The sequence below is a fragment of the Odontomachus brunneus genome, unplaced genomic scaffold (genome assembly GCF_010583005.1).
Source record: "Odontomachus brunneus isolate Ranch 3 - 2012 unplaced genomic scaffold, Obru_v1 Obru_scaffold_073, whole genome shotgun sequence".
Taxonomy (NCBI): Eukaryota; Metazoa; Arthropoda; class Insecta; order Hymenoptera; family Formicidae; genus Odontomachus; species Odontomachus brunneus.
Window position 1 is genome coordinate 515,419 of NW_022639523.1, and position 21,983 is coordinate 537,401.

The following is a 21,983-nucleotide window of genomic DNA, read 5'->3' on the forward strand; positions in this document are numbered from 1 at the left end:
CCCCCCCCCAACGTTCGATCTCGATTAATTTAATTCAGGACCGATAAAACGAACGCGAGGTCTCGCACTCGCGAATAATACGCAAATGCGGAAGACCTTTAAAAACATTTAAATCGCTATCCGCTTTCGTCGGTGCCGGCTGCAATCGCGGCCTTGCATAATCGAACGTCTTTCCGCGCAGAGAGTGGCGTGCTTTCCGAGCGGCGGGTAAACGATCCGACGCGCGCGCGCGCGCGAGAGAGAGAGAGAGAGAGGGAGAGGGAGAGGGAGAGAAGGAAGGAGAAGAGAGCACCGTCACAGCACGAAATTATCCGACAGTGTTTTTCCGTGCGACGAAGACTTACAAGACACGACAAGAACCCCTTTGCGAGGAGGAGAGGACCGAAAGCTCACGCGAGAGAAGCCCCGCAAATTAATCGACGAAGCGAGACGACTCCTAGCATAGCTAGGAGGAAAGAAGAGGTGAGGAGAGGAGAGAAGATGCACTATGTCGCGAAACAACCCTTCAATCTAAATTCAATTATTTGCCCGTCCCCTTCGGTGGATGCCTCGGGTATCGGTACTCGAAAATCCGACGTAAGTATTCCGGGCGCGAGCGACGGCCCGCTTCGAAAGACGAATTTCCTTGGCGGAAACTCCGTTACGAAACTCGCAACGCGCGGCATTACGCGGCCGGCTCACGTGGTGGAGAAGCTTAAAGTCGACTCTCGCAGACTTTAAACCACCTGCTGACTCCGGCGGGCTGCAGCAGTTCATCCACCCGCGCGATACTACACTCTGCACACTCCGGCATTCGTTAATGAATTATTTGCGCCAAGATATAACCGGCGCGCCGGCAAACAACTTAATTGGCGCAGCCTCGTATTTCACGTGCGTCATATGCGTGCTCTCCTGAAATTATTGCCGGCGGCGGTATATATGTTTACATACGGTAAAAACGTCTGATAACTCCCTTTCTTACCATCCTGGATTTATTACGCTTCGCCTATTTCCACGTTTGGATCGTGCAAATATTTGTCTCGCCGCTCGTGGGACATTCGATTTTTGTGAAACTTTCTATGCTTCTCAATATTACTTGCGCTCATTTACCTTAACGTTGTATATCCATTCTCACGCGTATGATAATAATGGTAATAATATGTTAATTGGGCAAATATATCGTCTAGTCGTATTTTGTAATTACACGTATTTTGTAATTAGACAACGCACGAATTTTCAGTCAACAAATCTGCAATTGCAGCTGTCGTCCTCTTTATCACCGACCGTGACTAATTTATCGTCGCTGTCATGTCTCTCCAGTACCGAGACACACCAATGGGGGAATCTTATCGAGCTTTCCTGCGAGCTGGGAATTCAGAGCGCGTTTCGATGCCGACCGTGTGACCTACGATTGCGCAGCTTACCCCAGCGACCCTGGCGCGTAAGGGAAAACTTTCGCCATTTCTTTCACGCTCGCCTAAAAATTCGTCTCCGTACAAACGACTCTCGTTAAGCTTTCCCGAACTTTCCGGTTTTACGCGCGTAACTCACGCTGCCGAGGGACACATGCTCTCTATTCGCCGCCTCGCGAAAGCATAAATATACATGGATATGGTAAACAGAAGCATGTGCTGCGCTAATCTGTGCACCGGCGACGTGCAACTACGTTTATGGATCACTCGGCAACTTATTGGATCGCGAGCTGAGCCAACGCGCGCCTTGAAACTGTGAAGAAGACACGAGTTACTGAAACTTCAAACGGTTCGCGTGATTCACCGTGGTTTAAACATGCAGCACGGGAGAAATTGAGTCAACTTTGTAGCGTAAGGATAAAAAAAAGGATCAAAATAGCGTAAGACTGAGGAAAACCACGAGAAAACGCTGGTATTTTATCCTCGCGCCAGGTTTTACGAAGGAAAGACGAACGATCCCCTCACCGTCTACGCGCGATGGAATAATAAAGTCGACTTAATGCGCGCTACACGCGCCAGCGTGTAAACTCGATTTGCACACTACCAAGCTGTGCGCGCGGTTAAGCAAGCGAAGAAGATACTGTATCCCTCGATCATTGCGATAACACGACTCCGTTGAAAGGGAGAGCGCGACTTTCGTGTTACGAAAAAGGATAATTGGCTCGATCTCGCGGCTACCAGCCCGATGCGTCAGGGGAAAAGAAGCGACAGAAGAGAAAGAGGAGTGCACACATGAGCGCTTGCTTGAGTGCATTTCCCTGTCAAGTAGTCGGCGACATATCCGCGACGGTCGCGTTCCCGCGGGATTGCTTGAAATTCTACGAGGACGACAGCGGTAATCCATCAAAATCAACCCTTAACGTGTGTGGCCCTCGCTCTCCAATCCCGTTGCGGAAGACGCGATAGGATGACGCGCTAGTCCAGAATTAAGCTCTATTCAGAAGAAACGACCCAGCGACGCTGAATTACGGTCCATTCAAACCAAATGACTCTGCCGGCTTACTCGGTCGCCGCACTCCGCGGTTATTAATTACAATAAGCCGACCTCGTCATCCACCGGAGGAAGGGGACAGGATTCAACGCGGAAACTCACCCCCTCCCTCCCTCCGTCCTTATCAAGCGTCCACTCTTGCTTAAGGCAAATATTTGTCCTCGAGATCAAATAGATAGCCGTTCTTCTCTCGCTATCGCCGACAGTCCGAAACGCGTAGCTAAGACATGATAACGACATTGATTTCCCGTCCACGCGATAACCATACTGTATTAAATGACATCTGTGGATTAGCAGAAATATACTGCGCGATAATCTACCACAGAAACGCTAATGGATACTAACCGGAAATTGTTAAATAACGGATCTTTTCTCTTTGATAAATTAGTAATTGCGACTGTTTTATTCGAAATCCATTATCGGCTGCAGAAAGAAAGAGGCGCCAATTGTTATATTGAATATTACTCTGAATATCGGAAAATTTTCTATTAAAAGTAGATAATTTACGGTATATTAATGGTGACATATCAACAGTATCGTCAAGAGGATGCGAAGAACCGCGCGCAAGTTGCGTCGTGATGCATTAACGCGCTTTATCCGATTGGTTAATCGCGTGCGACGTGAGATCGTGACATCGTATTTTAGGCAAAATTAAAATCTCTTTCCCTCTCTCTCTCTCTCATCGTAGCGGGATGTGCAATTACCGCGATAAGCAGTGAAAAATAACGTCCGGCGAAATTAATGTGCCACGCGGTGCTCGCGATAGACCGGATGATGCTATTGTTTGATAATTCCTTTTAATTTTCAGCAGCGGGATATCTCTGGGTTCGTTGACACGCGATAATCCGATAGAAGCACCGATGGGAAAAATAATAAAATGTTAGCGAATCGTCAGCACATCTTCAAGATTTAGTGTTTATTAGCTTTACTTAACTCTCTGTTTCTTTCCCTGCATATCGACAATATTCCACGTTAAGTTTAAACCAGTCATGTTTTTCAGTGGCTGAAGCTATTGAAATTTCCACACAATCGATATATTTATAATGGTGTGTAGTTATTAAGTTTAAAAACGATTATGCACGGTCAATTGATTTGCTTTGCCAGTCCAGTATTTTTAAAGCGATTTCACTGTAACTGATAACCGGTAGGATTAATGGGAAAGTAACTGAGCCCCATTTTAAAGCATTCTCAAATGGTTTAACTCGGATAGGATATTGAAAGTTTAATCCAGCAATGATAAAATTTCTGCCAAAAAGATCGCGCGCGGGAAAGAGCCGTTTGGAAAAGGATCGGGAATGGCTCGAATTGACCCAGAAATGTGCGGTGGAGCGCGAAATACGTTGCTCTGGAGAAAAAAAACATGTAATTTACGTAAGTCGTAAAAGAAAAATATTGTCGGGACGCGGACGAAAATTTACACGATGGCCGGGCAATAAAACAGCTATTGCAACGTAAAGTACAATTCGAATGGGTATATTTCAGAAAGAAAAAAACGCGTGCCCTCCAATAACGTCGGTCTTAACTAAAAATACGGTAAACGCGTTTTGTATCGCGCCTCGTACCGTCCGGCACGGGCGGTTCCGCTCGATTGCCGATCGGTAGCTCCCATCATTTCGGACGCGCTCGCAATTTTCGCAAAAGTCGAGCGAGTCGATCGAAGATAATCAGAACGAATCGGCCGGATCGTACGATCGGCGGTATACGAGCGCGATTAATCATTCGCGCACGCGATGCAGCAACCCGCTTTCACGAGCGCGTAATGCAACACGCTGCGCTTTCGATAATTGCGATATTCGTTCGAGCGGCGCGACGTGCTAATTTATTAATCGCATCGATCGGAAGCATCGACGCGACGCGTACACGCGTAATCAGCGTTGTTTAAGGATACAATATTAAAGCAGATACAGCAGACGCAATTAGCCACAGGAGGGTGGAGGCCGAGAGGGGAGAGAGAGAGAGAGAGAGAGAGGGGGAGGGGAGCGGGTAGGTGGGAATATTCAGTCAGAAATAGACGTACTAGCGCGGATTATCGAGTGCAGTTGCAGAAATGAAAACCTATGAATGCATTATGAAGCGAGCTGAACGCTAATCCTAATAGTGGAATGGAATAATTGTTAACTGAATTGTTAACTGAACAATTGTCAACATTCGCTCCGTTATGTCGCGGGCGAACGAAAGAGCGCTCGCGCAATTGTTCACCGAATCGTGACCGTAATTGCTCGTGATCGGAAGAGAGATTTGTGCAAGATGTCACGCGGTGTCGACCTCTCACAAACGCTCGACGTGTCGTGCTGAAAAGAAAGAAGAGAGTAAAAAAAAAGAAACACGTGCATTTGCTCGAACGGACATGTGCACGTGCAAGGCGCGCGAGGCATGCCGGACGTCGTGCTCGATTCGCGATCGATTCGCGCGCGAAAACCCCTGTTTTATGCAAATCTCGCTGCGTTCGTTGCGAGTAATAAATTATTCGCTCGACCGAGTCCGTTTATGGGCGGCATAGAGGCGCGTGTGGTATACGAGAGGGCCGCCGCCGACATCGTCGTCCCCTTTCCCCTTTGCTCTCTCTCTCTCTCCCCCCGCCGATACTATTTGTCGCTCCCGGCGACCAAATATTTACCGCTAATAAAGCTCACGACGGGGAATAAATATTTATCGGACGTCATGGATCCTACGTCGGCGAAATCGTGCTCAATGCGCCCGAACATCTGCTTTCCAAGAGAACAGGGAATAAATGAAGAGAGGAGAGAAATAAAAAAACGAGAGGTATGGAAGGGGATACACTTGTATTTTGCAGCAAAAGGATGGTCGCGCGCGTAACTTAAACGAAATAACGAGCGGCCGTGTTTCTGTGTTTGCGCGTCCGACGTGCGTGCCTTAATTGCGATCGCGACTACGCGACGCGGAATTGTCGCAGGTCGATTTTACGCTTCTCGGAGCGTGCACAGAAAAGTCAAACGCTAATTACGCCCGTTTCTACGTCGCATAGCGCGCGGAGGCGGAGAGTTATTAACGCGGGATTGCAACGTGCAGTGGTGATGGATATGTGAGTCGCAGGCATGTTCTGCATGTGTGAATAATCAGCGAGATTCAAGGTTGATTAATCGCCAGGTATCTGCACTCGGCGAGACACTTTCCCGATAATTGCACTTAATAACGATAGCGCCGTGTCAAGGATTTAATAGGCGCCGCCGTGTAAAGGTGTTTCGCACCGCATTGTCGGACATTCGAATGCAAATGACATCGATAATCAAGTATATAAAGCCGTGAGCGTGAGTGGCGACGTAAGAGAAAGAGAGAGAGAGAGAGAGAGAGAGCCGGAACAAGGAGAGAAAGAGAATTTAAAGTTAAATGAGACGATTACGACCCTGCTCGTGTCGTTTATTTAACGCGCTGTTGAATTGAAGCAAGACGCCTACATCTTGTCGCGGACGTTCGTTTAATAAATTACATGCTTCTTATGTATACGGCTCCCTATCATCGCGCCTTTAAGCTGTCATATCGTTAGAAACACATATGTATAAGTTGTCATAATTGTACAATTATGGTAGAGTATCATGCAGTCATTTAATATAACTTTCAGCTCCATTAAATAATTTTGAAGTAAAAACCCTTTTCTTTCCTCAAATCCCTCACCATAATGTGGTGGTTTAAATAACGACTTCCAGCATTAACAAGTTTACTATCAACATCACACATTTAACGTAACGATCTCTCATCAGAGATCAGCATCACGTGGGACACTAAAAATTTCTCTTTCCATGTCCGCATTATCAAAATAAGTTTGTTTTACATAATTACGTAAAAAAAAGAAAATCTACGAGTCTGTGGGGAAAGTTCTCCAAATAAGCCGTGGAACATGTAAAGGATAATAGCTTATACAGCTTCTATAGCTGTATCTCGAGATTTCCCATTTACAGAGGAAAACGTCTAGTAGTCGTCACTCTACCTGTTTTCAGCACTCTTCCGCGGATGTTATTGGGTATTAAAATGTATGGCAATTTAAAAGAAAATGCGTGAATAAGTAAATAATAAATAATAACTAATAAGAATAATAAATACTCAATAAGTCCCCGTACACTTTGATATTTGATAGGAGTCGAGCAAGGATACCGAAAATTGGTGAGTACCGGCTACTAGGTGTTTTCCTCTACTTCTTATTTAGTAGAATCTGCAGGATTAATACATGTAGATTCAAAATTCTGAGTCAAGATACCCATTATTATGAAACGTCCGCGAAGTTATATCTAATGATATTTAATGTACTTGCTTTAGAAATGATTATAGATGCATTGTCGATAGTAGAAGACGTGGATCGTTTGCTCAAAATCATGATGCCGTCGCAAAACGAGATGATCGGATTTGATACGTGAGAGACGAATCCACCTGGCGGAGTCAGGTGACGCGCGAGACGACATAAGTCGCGACGCCGTATATTTCACGCGACAACAAGCGGGTTTAACGACCGACGGGGAACAAGAACGTCGGCCAGAAATCCGATCGTCCCAGCCGCCGTCACCGTCGACGCCCGTCGTCATCGTCATCGACCTCGTCGTAGTCGACGTCGTTATCGTTGCCAGCGGCGATCCTCCTTAACCCGCTAGTCCAATTCCCACGGATCGTTATCCCGCGATGCCAGACACGAGGCTCGTTCTAATCCAGTTCACGCGAAAACGAACCTAACGGAAGCGCGGCCGAGCAGCTATAGGGAGTCACGGCCGACCTATCGCTTTAATGACGGACCCCTAACTCCCATTAGGCTCGGATAGCAAGGTGGATATAGCCGGGCACAAAGGCGACGAGAACTGTTCTTTCTCTTTCTCTCGCTTCGCGATTCTTCGTCATCACGTTGTTCTTTAGAAAGGAGGAAGGAAAGAAAGGGAGAATAGCCAGGAAGCCGGCCAGGAAGCTGCAACGACGCGCCCCGCTCTTCGCAAAAAGGACGCGCAACGATCGTAGCGGTAAATCTCGATTTCCGTAAAGTAACTGTAAATTTGATGGTTTCTACGAGATGGCGATTCGAGGTTTCTACTCGTGTCAACGCGCTCAACGGGTCTCTATGCTTTTGAAAAATTAATTAGAGTCTGGAATTACGAGCCGAGACGAGTCAAATCGAGTATAGTCAAGTTTAGAAATTAGCTGCTGGCAAAATATTTATACGTCAATCTCTATTACTATTCAAGTGTGTGTATCAGGAAGTGATTGACGATAACGTTATGTGGTAGCATGCTATTAAGTTGATAGTTTGACTAAATTTTGACGCTCAAGGATGAATTCAGTTGCGTTGTTTTTGCTTGAGGTGCTAATGAACCATTTATTTACTGTTAGAATGCCAGGAGGAAAATTCGTCGTTGCTTCAACGTCGAGATATGTCTACAAGTTACAAAATTAATGTGAAATCCCGAAAATATAAAAAGAAAGAATGAAAAAGTATATATTCGTTAGCAAAACTACTCGAACATTTGTTTGTGGAATATAAAGTCTAGTTACAGAAATAAACTTTATTTCACAGAAATAAACTTTATATATCACAAGTAAATTTTCAAGTATTTTTCTCTCAATGTATACGTTATTCGATAGCATTTGTTTCTCAAGAGAAGATTCGCTTGTGCACGTCGCAACCAACACTTCCCAGACAAAAAATTCGGTTAATGGAATGAAACGGAAAGAGACCGCTTATCATTTGTAAGTGACAGTATATTCTGCAATCGTAATATTTCCTACATCGTACATGTAACGTACATCTCATGAGTAGAATTCCCCAGAGCGACTCCTCCGTAAAATCGAGAGACAATCCGCTGACCGAAAATCTACGCACTAAACTCCCCTGCAGTAATGCCTGGTAATTTCTGCTAATAGTTCGAGTTCGTACATACGACTTTTCCAGTGATTTATGAGCATGGCTGATGCAAGCGTTTTGTCGAAGTTTATAGATTAATCGTACCCTCTGCCAGAGCGAACTCTAACGAGACACACATATTCGACTATGTGGAATTTTCAAAAACATTGTTTTCCATGTAATTCCCCTTTCTCTTTCGCGCGCGCGATTTGTCACGGTTTAATAATTCGCGGGACACCCGGTGTAACGGTACACAATGCTATCGCGAAGCTTGTGGCCCGCTGAAAAGCTGAAGAGAGGGGTCTCTATTTTATTCGCGCAGGTGCACGAGGCAGGTTGCAGCCAGAACCGCAGAACAGGTTTGCGTAAAAACTGCCAAGGCACGGGCTCTACTTCCTTTTTATGCTCCTCTTCTCCTTTCTTGCTATACTCAGCTCTCGTCTCCGAGGAAATACCTCGCGTGCAGTGTGGTATTCCTTTCGCCTTTTCCTTTCCGCGTATTTCTGATCGGATCTCGCGTACGCGTCACACGGTGGAGCGGAGCACCATAAAAGATGTACTAGATTACTCGCGTTTTCTTTCATTTCCGGGCTCTTCGATCAGTTGACTTTTCCTTATCAACGACGTCGGTGGTACTGATAAATCTCTAGAGATTTTTGCAAATTAAACTTCGGAGGTGCGCGAACAGGTTTTTCCTCTTAATTAACTTCAAGTAGATTTTAACAGAGTTTTTATTCGAAAATAATGACTCGAACATAATTACTAATAATAATGCTAGTTAGAAGACACTACTTTCTCTCATTCTTCTCCAGTCTTCGATGAAAAGCCGATTGTGCGATTTGTAATATGATGTACGAGCAATGTCACAAGAGAGACAATTAAGAAAGGATTGTGAATTATTGAAACAATTTGAGTTATTGGGACAATTTGGAGTTTCGCGATTCCGAAACTATTAGAGGCGGTCGAACTATTAGAGTATATTAAGCTGTATAATGGAAGAAAATACTTAAACCGATTACGCGAATTCCGCAATATCTTGCGGTATGTATATATATCGGTGTTATACAATACGACGTTTATTTCGGCTGGATGATCACAGTAATTCATAGCGAGGTACCGTCGCTTTGAAGACCTTTTTCGAATCGGAATGAGCCGAGCGGTCGGGCACGTGTACTCCGAAATGTGAGCAGGAGCAAGGACGATTATTAGTTTCGGAATCCCCGGGGTAGTTTGGAAACGCCGCAAACGCCGGAACTGCTAATTCCGATTGCGCTCCAGCCTATCCCGAAATCCGCTGTGAGATATAATTCTGGTATAATTGTCGGAAGTTCTGACTAACACACGCGGTAAGTCGAGAGGGATATGTTTCCGCGGATGCGCTTGCGACGAGTGTCATTCTTCTCGGGAATTCAATGCTTGGGGTGTTTACAGCACTAATGAGCCGTTGATTGAAAATTCGTCGTTGCCTCAATGTATGGAGATATATCTACGAATTATTAATATTTAAAATCCTAAAGATAGAGTAAAAAGAGCGAAATAGTGTATAATCGTATGTATTATTTGACAGTAACGAGTTTGTTCGCTTCAAAAGAAGATTCGCACAGCTTCCCAGGCAAAGAAGTCGGTTAATAATGAAAGCACACGGGACAAATTGAATTACGAGGCGCCGCTAATTCGCGGACGTTCGCTCGAGCAGAGTTCTCTTTCTCGCGTTCAACGAAGCTCGCTCGTTTTCTTTTAATAAGCGCACGCCGGAGCGAGCCACCATCTGGGCTAGGATACTTTAATTAAACTCCATTTTCACGATAATGGTTTTCTGCTTTTTTCTCTTCTTTTTCGAAAACGACCGAGACTTTTATAATTCCGCAAACGGGAATAGTCGCGACGGGATGCGGCGCGACGCGGCGCGACGCGACACGACGCGACGCGACGCGACGCGACGCCTCGCGGCGCTGTAATTTGTCCCCTTTTATGAACGGCCGATCGTAAAAGTAACCCGACGGCGGACTGCTCGCTGAATTATTCCACCGAAAACGACGTTCATATGCGTCATTTTACGACAATGTAAAAATGAAAGTCCGTCTACGGTTAGCTAAAATTTTAATCACGCCTCCGCCGTCATAAAACTTGCGCTTGACATCGAACGGCAGAATCGATATCGACAGACATTAATCTCGATATTGATTCAATAACGTTCCCGAATGCACACGAGACATCGAGCGTGAAATGAGCGACACTATCAAATGGTATAGTTCACCTTAAATTAATGCTTCCCCAAATTTTTTGTTCTCCATCTCAATAGCAATGTTAAATATTGTCATCAATGAACTATCACTGTAAGGGTGTATTGGCAGAAAACTAGAAATCAATCAGAACTCGTGATTAGGTGGTAGTCGACTAGTTTCTGCTTTTCTGCCAATGCGAGTTTTTATTAGCTTCTGCCTTTCTGTTTTCTGCTTTTCTAAGGTACGAATTATCTTTAACGCGAATTATAACATGAACGAATGTGTTTGTACGCGCTATCACGTTTTATGGAAATTTCCCGTTGGATTGAGGAGCACTGACCTTCTCACTGCAAACCTAAGATAGATAATATAAGATAGATAGGTCTATTTGTCTGAGGATCTGTGTTGAGAGAGCGATAGGCCCACATTCCAGTTCTGAACATATCGTTGTACAATTAAATCGACGTCGTTTGTTGAAGCCAGCGACTGTAACCGACACCGTTCCCGTTGGCATAAGGATGTATTTGTCTTTTTTTAAGAGAGACGAACATATATATAGCCTCTGAAGTGCAGCAACTGTTATTTCAGCAAATTAGCGTACCTTCGACGACAAGACGCGAGTGTGGGCGCACGCGTTAATTCACGCCGGGTATTTAGCTAGTTAATCCTCGTGACGTCACCGAATCCTTTGACTCGTGAAGAAGTCTCGCGTCGAATACGCGGCCTAACAGAACGTTTCATTCATCCCGTCGTGGCATAGAAACTCGAGCGAGAAAGCATCGCGAGATCTTATTCATGCGTCCTCGTGCATGAACGTATTCAATTTCTGTTGCGGGCACACGTGTCGACGACCGCAGATTCACTAACGAATTGACTGTTAAAGTGCATCTACGCGGCGTAGATTTATTGTCCGATGTAGTCGTTCGACGTAATTATACTCAATATGCTACACTGAGAAAAATACTTGAAAATATATTTGTAAAACCAAGAGTTTATTTTACAAAAATAAACTTTATAGAAATAAACTTTATACAAATAAATTTTCAAATACTTTTTTTAAATGTACTATATTTCATTTTCTTCGATATTATGCTTGAATTTGAAGGGAATTCTTTACTCTTTCGTGACAAACGTTGTTTACTGCCGATTTCGCATCATCCCGGCGCGCATTACGTAACACGGTGCAATCTCCCAATTGTTTAGTCATCGGAATAAATCGACACGCGCACGTTTCGTAATAGCGGACAATAACAGGCGCTGCGGGAAGATGCGTCAGTCGTCAAGTATTTTGCAATTTCTTTCTCTTCATAAGTTCGCGGTTAGCGTCCTGTGCGCCGGACGTTATTGACACCGAACTTGGACTTTCATGAGAAGAAATAGATACATGAGTCGGCGCGCGTGAAGATTGCGGCGTATGCGATCCGAGTAATGCGAGCGATGCGCAAGGTGTATGTAAGAGGAGAGAGGAGAAGAAGAGAGAAAGATATCGCATCTCACGTAGCGAGATAAATTTCTACGATCGTGGGAGCAATAGATCGTGACGGAGGAACTTTTCGAATACCACGGAAATAGGACAAAAGTATCATTACAAAAAAGTAAAATAAATGTTACCCAATAATGTACGAATCGGAGTAAACTCGCGCGCTCATTCAGCATTATTTCGTATAATCTTTCTCTTTTTGTGCGTGTGTGCGTATGTTATTTGTGTACATATTAGTTTATTTATATATTGTGTGTATATATGTGTGTGTATATATATATATATATATATAACAAATTGTAACTATATATATATATATATATATATATATATATATATAACAAATTGTAACTATACATATATATATATATATATATATAGTTACGCGCGCGTTGCACGGATTGTCAATATTTACCTTTCGATGAAAAACAAGATAATTCGTGATTATTATTCTCCGAACCATATTTACGCGCAAAGAGCATTGATCCGAAATCGCGTCGATACGTAACGTCTCGCTGCGATAAAATATCCATGATAAGATATTGTAACGGATTTCTGTACTGAACAAAGAGTGCTTCGACAGAATTCCACAACGAGTCTGCTACGGACCAGGTGGTACGTTATTTTCTTATCTCCTCGTAAACGCGTATTTGTCCAGGTCGTATCGACCGTGGAATCGATATCGCAGACGCATGTCGTTATCTTAAAAAAAAGAAAAGGGGAAGAAGCATTCTGCCTATATCGACGGTTGGGATAAAGCAAACATTTGCATTGAAAACACGTACTTCAATTACGCGGGATTCTATTACGGGACTGACATCTTCATCGCGCTTTCTCGCGCGAAGGACTCAAACATGATTGTTGAAGTAACTTGCGTATCGCGTTCTAAAATAAAATTTTAATTCCTGTAACTCGTCAGTACTTTTTTACTTCCCGATTAATCTACTGACTCTAAAAAGTTAGGTGAATTAAATTACTTGTTAATATGTGACGTGGAGACCGCGACAGTCTTTCAGTGTTCTTGGGCGACTTGCTCTCTCGGAAATGAAATATTCATTTTCTCATCAAGGGCTAACATTTAACATTTTCGCAACTTTTTCATAACCGCTGTAGGAACTTTAATCACAATCTTGGGAGCGACGACGTTGCGTGACGTGTATATTGACGCGGAATATTGCAAGAGTTAGCACCGTACATACAAAACATGGTATAATTATAATTATAAAACAACACTGTGTCAAAATTCAAGCTGTCCGAGCGGGTCTTCACCGATGGGAAAAAGTGATACGAAAAACCGCGTTAACGGCAGTTGGTTTCGCGATATATGCAAGTGCAATCGCGACAGTAACGTCCACGTGTTCGCACGTGCATACTCGCGTTCGTACAGGGTCCTTTATTATCCTGAAAAATGCCCACGCCCCACGAGTTTTACTACCCTCATTAAGCCTTGCGTCACTTATTACGATCCGCCAAGGATAACCGCTGCTCTGGATTTGTAGGATAATTCACGAGAGTTCGAGAACAATTTAACGGCGCATTCGCGCTGCTTCCACGGAACAACGAATCTTTCCCGGCGGCGAAATCGTCGATTTTTCCGAACCAGAAAGTTTTAAAATACGGTATTACGAAACTTGGCGATCGTGATTATTGCGAGGAATATTGGAAATTAAACATCGGAAATTAAATCTTACATCAATGCTTAAAAGAGAATGCATAAAATGCGAAAATTTTCTCTCAAGATCGACATAAAGAATTAGTACAATTCATAAAGAAAAAAAAAATGGAACAAAACGAATGCGACAACAGTACGGTTGTATCTTTTATGGACGGTAATTTGTTCTCGTATAATAATGCGCGCGTAGTTGAGCAATTACAAGAGAAAAAGCGGGAAACAAAAACTACGACGAGATAACAAGGACATGCCTCTGATATCACGAGAGACTCCTCTTCGAGAATATGAAATGGAAGTATAAATTCGCGGCTTGTTCTCTTAAGTACAATGCTTCCTATTATTGTCACGAAAATACATGACCGGAGGAAAGAAGACCTCTGGGCATTGTTAGTTAAATAAGCTGCTTCGTAACGAAGCAAAACTTCCTGCTGGCGACTCACGATGCGACATCCATTCGTGCAATTTCATCGCGACCGATTGGATTGCAGGAAAGCTGAATATTCACGTTACCGATGATCACGTGAGATAAATGAAATCGACGTGATAAGCAGTACTCGTTGCAAACGAATCGGTGTCAAATGGCGCACGCTAATAGAAGCTCCGAGCGGAAATTTATGGAGTGTAGTGCGTAATCAGTAATTTTTGTTCAACGAGACAGAGGGACGAAACTCTCCTGTACGAAACCGTAAATGAAAATTGCGCAAAGCCTGGGAAAGTTTTGATAACTTCCCAGGAGGAAAAAGAAGCACACACACACACACACACACGTAAGGTTTCATTTTCCTATAGACTCGATCCCCGCGAAATGAGACTGCAGACAACACTTAAACTGCAGCGCGCTAACCCAAATTCCAAATAGCAATAACGGAAACGCCGGGTGGTACCGTCGCCATTAAAAAGATCCGCCGTGAGACAAAACAAATTACCGCGTGCGCGCGCAAGAATCGTAATTAAAATACACGTCGTGGCTTCCGGAAGCAATAAATGAAAGCGGACGTTCCATTGCGTGTCCGGCGCTTTTACTGTACCGTAGCGCCGCGAAAAGATCCGCATTTAAGCTCGGTCGGGTCGTTCCCTTCGTGCACCCCGCTACGGAATTTCCTTTGGAGGATCGCTAATTATCGACGGTGGAAACCTACGACCCACGACCCGGGTATCCATCTCTCCGTCTTACCCGCTGCTTTTCTCGTTCTCACTTGCCCGTTTTCTTCAGCAATGCGACAGCAACGGACGGCGACCAACCCGTTTTTACGGTGACGGTGTGCCCGTTAAAATACCGCCGTTAAAAAACCGCCGCGGCTCATTAACTGGCGCCGGCTCGCTCCGCCGGTTTCCGCGGAACACATTTTTCCTAGCCGCGCGAGAATAGCGCAATAACCATAATCAACAGTCTCTCTCTCTCTCTTTCCTCTCTCTCTTCCTCTCGCTCACTCGCTCGCGAATAACCGCGCGATAAACTGCTCCGACCGCCGACGCGACGCGCCGGTTTCCCATCGCTTTTCTTCTCGTTTTCCTGCGACACGCGACCAGCCCGACAGGAAAATCCCGCTCCCCCTTTCCTATATATGTCCCCGCATACGATAAGCCGCTGCGAAAGTTTCTTCCGGCGCGCCCTCATTTGACTTTAACATTCATATCGCGCGCTCTTGAGAAATTGCAAAAAGCGTGGAAAGGAAATGCGATCGGCCGTCATCCGGTATCTAATCGCGTGGAATATCTAATTTCGACAATTGAAAGCGCCCGTATCTTAAAGGTTTTTTAAAAAATAGTCGCGTACACATGTCAAAGATGATACCCTGCATGATGAATGAGTGTTATAACGAAAACTCGTTAAGAAGAAATATTATAGCAAAAAATTTCCATGTGATAAACGTTGTCTATTTATAAGTAAACTACATCGTCATTATTTGCCTCGATGAGCTTGGTTAATTCTTAGGAATTCGATGAACCAAATTTTTCGCATTGCTATTCCGAAGAGTCTAACAGTGACGAATGATCAGAGTTTCCGTAGACACGCGCATCCATCGCGTCGGGCATAGTCTTGGAGATGTAGCTGGGGAATATTTCCCAAGAGGTTCACGCGACGAGCTCACCCGGCTGACATGACGGAGATCCATACAATTACGCAGACGTAACGTCAACTACTATAATTTGTACGCGCGTCGGTCAGACCGTGACAATGAGATGGCACGAAAAAAAGAGAGAAAAGGATAAGAGGGAGAGGAAAGATGACGATTCATCGCCGTTCAAGAAAGACTCGCAAGCGAGAGCGTTTTGTCGCAATTTACGACGAAAACGGAGAAGAAACCAATATTTTTTAACCGTTGCGATATCTTTTTTATTTTTATTTTCGCTCGAGATATTTTATGATTCTTTGTTACATTATGTATGAGGCGATCGACATCTTGTCCGTTTTTCATTCGGAGCTGTTTGTTCATTGCATACGTTGCTACATTGTGTGACCCCAAAGCAAATATGTAATTCTCAACTCTATAGTATTAATTTAAATTTTTCCGACATAAAAAAACGCGCACATCTTTAAAACCCATTGTATGATGACTGTTGTAGAAAGTTCTTTTCACGGGAAGTTTAGTTAAGGCGATAAAAATGTCATTGAAATTTCATTACTTTAACGTCTTTTAATATTTGTCTTTAATATTCTGTTTCTTTAATATTTTCTTTTGAAATTTAAAAGAAATAAGTATTATGATTTCATATTGTTTCAATGGAAATTTTCCAACGCGGAAAGGCCTCAAAACAAACTGCATAATATTCAGCCGGGAAAAATTAAAAGAAAAAATGACTTATCGCGAAGAGAATATTTTCCGGAATATCACTTTCGTCGTCGTTAGTATCTAGAAGAAAGAGAGTAGCGAAAGAGAGTACGGAAAAAATGAGCGATATCACACTACATACCCTTTCGAAATAATCAATGCCAACCGTTATGTTGCACAATTCGCTAGAACATTGCGCGATTAAGTTCAGACTCGCAGTTGCCACCTAATTTCCACCGTAGAAAGGGAAATAACACATCTAGAAAAGAGTACAGGCGTCATGCGAGCACGGCGCGAAGTTGGAAAGTGAAACGTTCTAGAGCGAACGGTACTTTTCTATCACTCCTCCTCTCATCGTATCTCTCTTTTTTCGCACGCACGTTTATAAGTTACAATCCGTGAGCGAAGCGACGGCGCTCGTGAGGCGAAGGGACAAGGAGAGAAGAGAAAAGGAGAGGAAGAGGGAACGGAAGAGAAAGAAAAAGAAGAAAAAGGGCGACGACCGTGTTTCGAGGCAGCAACTCGACTGAACCGGACCGAGGTAAGAAGGAACGAGAGAAGACTGGAAAAAAAGAAAGAAAGAGAAAGACGCATAGCTCGACGACGGCCTCGCGAAGAGCCGGATCATAAATGGACGATCGAAACGAAAGGGAGAACGCTCGAGGAGAAAAGGGAGAGCTTCGGATAGAGGTGGCCAGACTCCCTCCTTGTAAATTGTGCGAGATTCGCGCAGGTATTCACGAAGACGGGTCCGAGGTCGAGCCAGCAATTTCGAGAAAAGTATTCGATGGACACAATAGGACGGCCCTGATTCGCGAGTAACTTTTCCATTGGCTCGCGAAGGTCGACTAGATTCGATATTCCTTTCGTTCATATTAGCGAGAATTACTCTTAGAAGCTTTTAACAAATGCACGAAATTAGCATTTGCACAGCTGTGACGGCATTTGGTATTCCTCGATTATGTTTTCGTTGAAAGCAGTGCGAATTACCTTCAAGGTTATTCTCGTTTGCGGATGTGAGGGAGGTGAACAAAGAAGTGAAGAGCGATCGCGATCGTTACTTCATAAAAAAATCATGAAAAAAATCGCGACGGATATTATTGCGAAGAATCAGCGAACAGATAATCACGATTGTCATTCTGTCAAAAAGTATAGCGAAATTACTGTCCAGACGGTTAATCATTAATTTAATACTTTCATTATATCGCGAATTTTTATTTTCGAAACTGATCTCTCCAAAGAAAAATTACGACAAAAATTGCGTGCAAAAGGAGAAAGCAGTGCTAAAAGTGAAGTTCTACTGCTAGAAACTAAAATCTGCGTAAATCTTGCCCGTGAATCTGGTACATTATTTAAATTATTTCAAAACAAAGCGCGAAAAATATACAATATCTTGCCTTATTGATAAAAAAGATTCCAAACACATTTGATTAAGTGCGGTAATACATTTAAAACATAAGATCTGAAATTGACGTTATAAATAAATATAATAATACGTTCAAACTACTACATAGAAAAATATACACTGCATTCAAGTATATAGTACTTGTCTCAAATATTTCATAAGTATATATATCTGCAAATTTATCATAAAGTTCATCATAAATATGAAATTTATTTAAAATACATCCCGAGTCCTAATAAGTTTAGTATTTCAATCAAGAATATTCAATTAATGCAAGAATTCAGTTTGCTCCTTGAGTAGAGTTTTATCAAGTATTATCAGTTACATAAAATTTTATCAAGCATTCAATTTATATAGAACATTATCAGGGAAATATTTTTTATTGAAGATAACCGCTACTTGAAAAAGGAAGTAAGCTGAGTAATCGCTGTTCTGAACAGAAGATATTTTTTCTAGGTATAGAGTTTCCTTGAGTTATTCGTAATATTTCTAGTATCGAGTTTCTCGATATGATTCATACTTATCACGAATTTACTACACTGCTAATGATTCAATGCCGATAAATTCATGCATACTACCGTGTGTTCGAATCCGTTCAAGTGAACGTTATGCGCGGATTGCCATCGAGGAAGATCATCAGGTGCGACAAGCTGGATATGCAGGAAACCGCGTCGGCCGAATGATCGTACGGGGAACAGGACGTGTATCGCCCTCGCCAGAACAAAAGCGAGGGAGAGTGCGTAAAACCGTAAAACTCGTGTGTATTACGTTACGTACGCACTTTATCTGTACTTGCAATGAAGCGATCATAATTATCGATATTCGGTTAAATGATTCGGAAAGGACGAGAAAAATTTCAAGTACAAAAAGTACGATCACGGAAGGAATCCCGAATTGGCGGCAAAAAAACGGCCACGATTGGCGGATGTTTTAAATTCAAACGCATCATAATATAACGCTGCAACGACAGATGCGCGCCATTTTAAATTCAAATTCCCGCGTCGCTGCATGACGCCAGACGTTCACCGTTTTGAATCCGAATTCAAATTTCGTGTATAATAATCATAGCGGCTGTTGGCGTCAAAAATCTCTCACGTCGAATTCTACAACGGTGCAGCGTTGGTTAACCACCTGCTGAGTGTACTCGCGAGCCAGCTTATACGCTTCTCTCTCTCTCTCTTTCTCACGATCTCTCTCTTTCTATCACTTTCCACGCCGAGGTAACCGCGGCGAACGGTATCACGCGAGCGGTCCCGTGGGAAACCACGCGCGAGATTCCTTCGAGGGAAACGAATTCCCGTGGCGCAGTGGCGCGTTATCACGCGTCGAATATTTTCGTGTGTACCTGTTAGTTGCAACACCAGGACGGCGATCGGAACGATAAGACGCTCGCAGGCTGCCATCGTGATCACCTGTCTCTGCCCACTCTCCTCGTCAACGACGACAGTCTCTCTCTCTCTCTTTCTCTCTTTCTTTTCGTCACACACCGGCCTCCGTTTTTCCCTCTGGACGACGCACGTTACGTACCTCCGATCACTGACACCACTCGCGATCGCGTCGTTGTCCCGCGTAAGATCAACGATAGAATGTATTAGACGAAACGACGCATTCGAACAACTTTACTACCGACAGTCTGCGAACACGTCACAGCGTCGCGCTGGCCGATCTCGAACTGTGGCGGGGAGCGCCGCGTACGCGTTCGGCACGACCTTCGGCTGCGCTCGGCTAGTTCCGCTGGTCACGTGACTTGCCTGCTCGCAGGTACGGCTACGTGACGACGAGTGGAACTCTGCCGATTCGCGCGCGCGACTTTCCCCGGTCAAATGTTTCCTCGATGTGTTCTTTTCCCGGCGATCTATGATAGCGAAACTTACACGAGTGAATTCATTGGACGCTGTGGGAATGCCTCGAAATGCTTTTATTCACGTCTGACTTGCACTTGATTCGAGCCGTGTACTCGCGTCCGCCTCGGACTTTTCGATGAGATCCTAAAAGCTCACCGCGAAATTGCGACTCACAATACCGTATTCTCTGTGTATACAGCAATATCGTGTGACGCGAGTATGTTTTTCATTGCGAGTGTAAATGTTTCGAATATTAACTGCGTGATCGATCGCACCCGGAACCGCAGTTTACTAGGTTAGGTTCGTACGCGAGACATGTTAGCTGTCTTTTATTGCCCTTCTAGGCGTTAGACGAAGATTAAATCGCGCGTGTGAGGTGTTATTTATTAGATCGAGGATTAAATCGCGCATTAACTTAAGTATTCTACACGTAGGAGCCCGATATTGGCGCGATGCCTTCCATATATCGACCCTTCCCTCGATCCGATCATTTATTTCGCCTCCTACGAGAACGTCGCTACATCGAACGCTCGTAAACACGAACGCAACACTTCACCCAAACGAATATAAATCTCCTGACAGCAAGTTTTTTGCTCACACGATATACGTGGCAATCTTGTTTTCAGAATTTGTTTCGCTGTGTACTCCAGCTACATATGCAAAAATCTGCGATTTATGACAACGACAGCTTATCCAGTTGCGATGAACAACGTAGTATCAACGTAATATACCTTGACTATAAAAATTGAACCCAATCTAATCAACTAAGCAGTATGAGGTGAGAAAGGAACTTGACAGTATGCAATAATCTAATTAATGAACAAGCTTCGATGAACATAATCCATTAAAAGGTAATTTTAAAAATAACAAAATTAAAATTTAGCTAGATTAATTTTTAATAGTATTGTTATTAATCTTGACATAATTAATTTCCATCATTAGGTGCATGCTAGTACACGTTTGCTATCCTGTCACCTAAGACAAAAGTACCAAAACCTGTGATTGTACCTAACTTTGGACATTCTTATCATTTTGATCTTCAAATATTTATCAATATTTGGCCCCAAAATTATGGATTTGATATTAACACAATGGCTATATTCACGTTACTCTAAGATACACACTCTTATACACATGGTTACATGCATGTATGGATGCATGCTATCAATCTTCAGGAGACGACGACGACGACGACGACGACGTTTGCAATATATGTAAGGAGAGTTCTTCGACGTCGTATATCGTGAGCCTTGCTAGTGAGAAAGAGATATATTAGTGTGACAATGTTTAAAGTAAGACAAAGTACCACAGTATCTAGCTACAAATATTTTTATTGTTTTAGTCTTTAAATACGAATGTTTAAATTTGTATTGCAATGTATCATGTAAATTAATTGTATTATATTTAATTGTGTTGTGTTGTTTAAATATATTTCTATTTAAAGATCAACCCAATATAATTAAATATAATACAATTAAGGTTCCTGGCCTCTCGCATTGTCTATCTCTTTTTAATGACATTAGAAACGAGAAAGTATATGCTAAAAATTCTTGCAGAATACATTAAAATAAAAATATATATCCATAAAGTAACATTTGCAATCGATTAATCCCGTTTTGCTGTAGCAATCAAATTACAATAATTTATTATAAATTAATCTGAATGTGAAGAAATAGGTTAAAAAGATGAATTGTATGTTAACTTACAACAAATTATTGATTATTAAAGCAAAAGAGGAATTTACAAAATATTTCAACCTTATAGGAGCCTTAAATACAAATATTTAACGACCAAGTATGTACAAAATTAGATACGTATTGGTACTTTTATCTTACTTGTTATGTAATCTCTATCTCGTCAACCAGGATACAATATGTGACGTCGAAAGCTCTCTTCACGTGATGTATATGTGTGAGCGACTATATGTATATATTCGATACAAGCATATATTCTAGATTGAAGACTCAAATATTGACATTTAAAGACCAACACAGTAAGAATGTCCAAAGTTAGATATATCTCTAAACATTAGTATTTTTACTTTACATCGTTACATAATACATATCTCTTCCTCGTCAACGAGGATGAGCGACAACGAATGTTCGCCCGTCATGTCGGGGTTCCTGAGGATTGATAGCGCGCATCCATATCTGCGTTGTAAACCAGCGTAAATATTGTCACGGTGTTAACGATAGGTCCGTAATTGCGAGTCCCGTGTACACAATTACTCGAGAGATGAGAGCTTACGGGGCGCGATCGTTTATTTCAAGTTTAATCGGAGATGCTCCCGATGGAGATGTTCGGA

At 43.0% G+C, this 21,983-nt stretch overlaps 1 protein-coding gene and 1 long non-coding RNA gene across 2 annotated transcripts in view; one reads left to right on the top strand and one right to left on the bottom strand.

Annotated features, from left to right (window-relative positions):
- The window catches only part of LOC116847088 (fasciclin-2), a 112,136-nt gene extending 92,614 nt beyond the window's left edge, over positions 1-19,522 (bottom strand). The window contains exon 1 of the mRNA XM_032821707.1: positions 19,180-19,522. Within this exon, the coding sequence (XP_032677598.1) occupies positions 19,180-19,237 (58 nt within the window). The 5' untranslated portion in view covers positions 19,238-19,522. The remainder of the gene's footprint in view (positions 1-19,179) is intronic.
- A 741-nt stretch (positions 19,523-20,263) lies between these two features.
- The window catches only part of LOC116847090, a 38,682-nt gene continuing 36,962 nt past the window's right edge, over positions 20,264-21,983 (top strand). The window contains exon 1 of the long non-coding RNA XR_004378659.1: positions 20,264-20,529. This is a non-coding gene — a long non-coding RNA (uncharacterized LOC116847090). The remainder of the gene's footprint in view (positions 20,530-21,983) is intronic.